Source organism: Coregonus clupeaformis, chromosome 21 (assembly GCF_020615455.1).
Source record: "Coregonus clupeaformis isolate EN_2021a chromosome 21, ASM2061545v1, whole genome shotgun sequence".
Classification (NCBI taxonomy): Eukaryota; Metazoa; Chordata; class Actinopteri; order Salmoniformes; family Salmonidae; genus Coregonus; species Coregonus clupeaformis.
Window position 1 is genome coordinate 3,430,975 of NC_059212.1, and position 4,879 is coordinate 3,435,853.

A 4,879-nucleotide genomic window follows, 5' to 3' on the forward strand; every position below is an offset into this window, starting at 1 on the left:
CTTTCTCTCTAAAACAGTTTTCTACAAGTTACAAACAGCAGTTCAGTAGACACATGAAGATGGATTGCATGTAAATACGTCTACGTGTTGTTTAATCTGTCTCTCCACATGGCATTCAATCCATATTTTGTATGACATTGGTTCGCTTTACAAAAGTGTCATGTTTTACCGTTTCTAAGCGTTATTACTGCAATTTACACTACATGGACCGATAGACCTAACAATTTTTCCCAACCTCAAATAACTCATATTCTGTATGACAAAAAAAGTTAAATGATTTTCTATCACTCGAAAAAGCGTATCATGACATGCTGAAGAAACTGTCCTACCTGCATTGCCATGGTTGCAGCGTTTATAATAGTTCCTTACGCAAAGACGTCTCGGTGAAAACAGCCCGCATCCGAATGAGCCCAACGTAAACAAAGCAGACAAGACGAGGCTACTCCCAGCTCGAAACGCTCCACTCTGGCGTCTCTTCTCCTACAAATGTGTTGTTACAACGTGATATTAAGCAGAAACGATTTCGCAATCTTCTGAGACGACTGTCGCGTTGTTTTCCCACAACCGAATAGTTTGTTAGTTACTTTGTATTCCCGCCGTAGAGACAGAAAGAGAGAGAGAGAAGGTGGGAAAGAGGAGAGGAGGGCACCCGGAAAGAGCCGCTCTTCCTCCAGGCAGGAAATTAGGACAAGTTTATCGGGATCTGGATACAGTCGGACAGTTCAGTTCCTTTTCCGATAGCTACTGCTCTGCCACGGGCTTTACTGAGTTAATACACTGAGTATTCAAAGATCAGGGACTCTCAACTTCTAGGCTAAGGTAGAGATATTAAAACAATTTGGACAAGCTACAGAGGAAATCTTAGCCTAAGTTAATTGATGCAACTGTAAACTCTCTGCAAATGTTCTATAACACTGTTTAGAGTGATAGGTGATATTAGGCCATTATATGCAATAATGGGTTGTGACGAGACGTTTAAAATGCTATAAACTAATACTATAAACTAACGACCATGTATATGTGGATATTTTCCATCAGTACACTGCCTGTGGCAGTAACTAACCACTTTTAGCCAACAGGTAAGTCTAGTGTATTAGGCTTTGTGCGCAGGCAGCCCATTTCTAAACTTTTGCCCAATTATTAGCAAAATATCTGATCGAATTGGTCAAAATACCAATAATTGGACGAAAGATCAGAATTGGGCTGCCCGTGTAAACACAGCCTTAGTGTTATTTATTTATTTATTTATTTGCCATTTAGCAGACGCTGTTATCCAAAGCGACTTACAGTTATAAGCGTGTATAACCCTTCATGTCTTATTAATAAGGCTTACAATAGGCTGTGTTATGTAGATTCTTTCAATTTTGACAGAGTAATCACACAGTAAAGTGGAAGGTGTTTCCGAGATGTCTGTCCTAATCCATCCCGGTCTGTCTGTTTTTGATACTGCTGCTGTACGTTAGTGATGGGTCGTTCGCGAACGAACGGCTCTTTATGAATGGATCCTTTTGGATGGACGTCGGGAACCGAATCGCATCGGGTGAAAGCGTCGTCTATTTGGCTCCCTGATTTGCATACTGCTACTACTGCTTTCTGAGCTCAAAACAACGTGTTTCTGCAGAAAAGTTACAAAATAATTATCTAAATAGGGTGAATCCTCAATGTAGAAACAATAAATAGTGGGAAGAGCTGTCAATCTGCTCCACACTGATTTTTTTCATCTAATAATTTGGCCAGGTAAAAAATGTACTTAACGGAAGCCTACCTTTTGGGCTTACATTGGATATGTGCTATTTTTCATGGTTCTAGGTCGATTTTTAAGCATTTTGAACGAAGAGCCGTTCTTTTACTTGAAGGAGCCAAATGAGCCGGCTCACCGAAAAGACTCGGAATGCCCATCACTAGTGTCCGCTGTCTATGGGTGATTATCTCTGGCGTAAGAGTGATGGGCGGAGCTACAGAGGCCGCAGGGCTGCGCAGGGCCCCGCCTCTAAAGAAAGCGACTGTCAACAACTGAACCTAGCCGGATTGAATGGGCGAAGTGCGCCCTCAAGTGGTAGAGAATTATGTTCTTGTTCAATTCAATTCACAGGACTTTATTGCAATGGGAAACATATGTTTACATTGCCAAAGCAAGTGAAATAGATAATAAACAAAAGTGAAATAAACAATAAGAAATTATCAGGAAACATTACACTCACAAAAGTTTTTAAGGAATAGAGACATTTCAAATGTCATATTATGACTATTTACAGTGTTGTAACAGTGTTGAAGTATAGTTGAAGTACAAAAGGGAAAATAAATAAGCATAAATATGGGTTGTATTTACAATGGTGTTTGTTCTTCACTGGTTGCCCTTTTCTTGTGTCAACAGGTCACAAATATTGCTGCTGTGATGGCACACTGTGGTATTTCACCCAATAGATATGGGAGTTTATCAAAATTGGATTTGTTTTCAAATTCTTTGTGGGTCTGTGTAATCTGAGGGAAATATGTTTCTCTAATATGGTCATACATTTGGCAGGAGGTCTTCTTTTGAGAGCCAGGTCTGCCTACGGTGGCCTCTCTCAATAGCAAGGCTATGGTCACTGAGTCTGTACAAAGTCAAAGCTTTTCTTAATTTTGGGTCAGTCACAGTGGTCAGGTATTGTGCCACTGTGTACTCTCTGTTTATGGCCAAATAGCATTCCAGCTCAGTTTTTTGGTTAATTCTATCCAATGTGTCAAGTAATTATCTTTTTGTTTTCTCATGATTTGGTTGGGTCTAATTGTGTTGCTGTCCTGGGGCTCTGTGGGGTCTGTTTGTGTTTGTGAACAGAGCCCCAGGACCAGCTTGCTTAGGGGACTCTTCTCTAAATTAATCTCTCTGTAGGTGATGGCTTTATTATGGAAGGTTTGGAAATCGCTTCCTTTTAGGAGGTTATAAAATGTAACGTCTCTTTTCTGGATTTTGATAATTAGCGGGTATCGTCCTAATTCTGCTCTGCATGCATTAATTGGCGTTGTATGTTGCTTTTGCAGAATTCTGCATGCAGAGTCTCAATTTGGTGGTTGTCCCATTTTGTGAATTCTTGGTTGGTGAGCGGACCCTAGACCTCACAACCATAGAGGGCAATGGGTTCTATAACTGATTCAAGTATTTTTTAAAGCCAGATTCTAATTGGGATTTTGAATTTTATGTTCCTTTTGATGACGTAGAAAGCCATTCTTGCCTTGTCTCTCAGATCGTCCACAGTTTTGTGGAAGTCTCTCTCCCCCCACCTCTCCCTCTATGTGAAAGGCAAGACACTTAAACTGCTCTCCTTTTCCCCTTCACTCATCTCCTCGCCCCCTCTCCTCTGATCTCCTCTCCTCTCATTTCCTCTCATCTCCTCTCTCCTCTCCTCTCCTCTCCTCTCCTCTCCTCTCCCCCTCCTCCCTCTCCTCTCCTCTCTCTCCTCTCCCCCCCTCTCCTCTCATCTCCTCTCATATCCTCTCTCCTCATCTCCTCTCCCCCTCTCCTCTCATCTCCTCTCCACCTCTCCTCTCATCTCCTCTCCCCCTCTTTGTAAGCAACAGGTTCGTAGACTAGTGAAATGCTTACTTCGGGCCAACGATGCAGAGAGAAAGAAAATAGAGAAATAATAGAAAAGTAATCATACGTAATAATAAAAGTAATTATAAATACACAATGAGTAATGCTAACTTGGCTATATACACGGGTACCAGTACCGAGTCAATGTGCAGGGAGGGGTATAAGGTAATTGAGGTAGATATGTACATATACAGTGCCTTTAGAAAGTATTCACACCTCTTGACGTATTCCACATTTTGTTGTGTTACAGCCCGAATTTAAAATGGATTAAATTGAGATTTTGTGTCACTGGCCTACACACAATACCCCATAATGTCAAAGTGGAATTATGTTTTTAGACATATTAAAACATTTATTAAAAATGAAAAGCTGAAATGTCTTGAGTCAATCAGTGATCAACCCCTTTGTTATAGCAAGCCTGAATAAGTTCAGGAGTAAAGATGTGCTTAACAAGTCACATAATGAGTTGCATGGACTCACTCTGTGTGTAATAATAGTGTTTAACATGATTTTTGAATGACTACCTCATCTCTGTACCCCACACATACAATTATCTGTCAGGTCCCTCAGTCGAACAGTGAATTTCAAACACAGATTCAACCACAATGACCAGGGAGGTTTTCCAATGCCTCACAAAAAAGGGCACCTATTGGTAGATGGGTAAAAAAACAAAAAGCAGCCATTGAATATCCCTTTGAGCATGGTTAAGTTATTAATTACACTTTGGATGGTATATCACTACACCCAGTACACTACAAAGATACAGGCGTCCCTCCTAACTCAGTTGCCGGAGAGGAAGGAAACCGCTCAGGGATTTCACCATCAATCAATCAAATGTATTTATAAAGCCCTTTTCACATCAGCAGATGTCACAAAGTGCTATACAGAAACCCAGCCTAAAACCCCGCTGTGGGCCTGTCCGACAATACCCCTGGACAGGGCCAACCAGGCAGGATATAACCCCCTCCACTTTGCCAAAGCACAGCCCCCACACCACTAGAGGGATATCAACAGACCACCAACTTACTACCTTGAGACAAGGCTGAGTATAGCCCACAAAGATTTATTCCACCGCACGAGCCTGAGGCGGCGCAAAACTGGACAGGAAGATCACGTCAGTGTCTCAACCCACTGAAGTGACGCACCTCTCCTATGGACGGCATGGAAGAGCACTAGTAAGCCAGTGACTCAGCCCCCGTAATAGGGTCAGAGGCAGAGAATCCCAGTGGAGAGATGGTAGCCGGCCAGGCAGAGACAGCAAGGGCGGTTCGTTGCTCCGGTGCCTTGCCGTTCACCTTCGCACCC

The 4,879-nt window shown here is 42.2% G+C and overlaps 1 protein-coding gene across 1 annotated transcript in view; it reads right to left on the reverse strand.

Annotated features, from left to right (window-relative positions):
* Nucleotides 1-661, reverse strand: part of LOC121539065 (sorting nexin-9-like) — a 26,311-nt gene extending 25,650 nt beyond the window's left edge. Inside the window, exon 1 of the mRNA XM_045206069.1 lies at nucleotides 330-661. Within this exon, the coding sequence (XP_045062004.1) occupies nucleotides 330-341 (12 nt within the window). The 5' untranslated portion in view covers nucleotides 342-661. The remainder of the gene's footprint in view (nucleotides 1-329) is intronic.
* Between the last annotated feature and the right edge of the window lie 4,218 nt (nucleotides 662-4,879).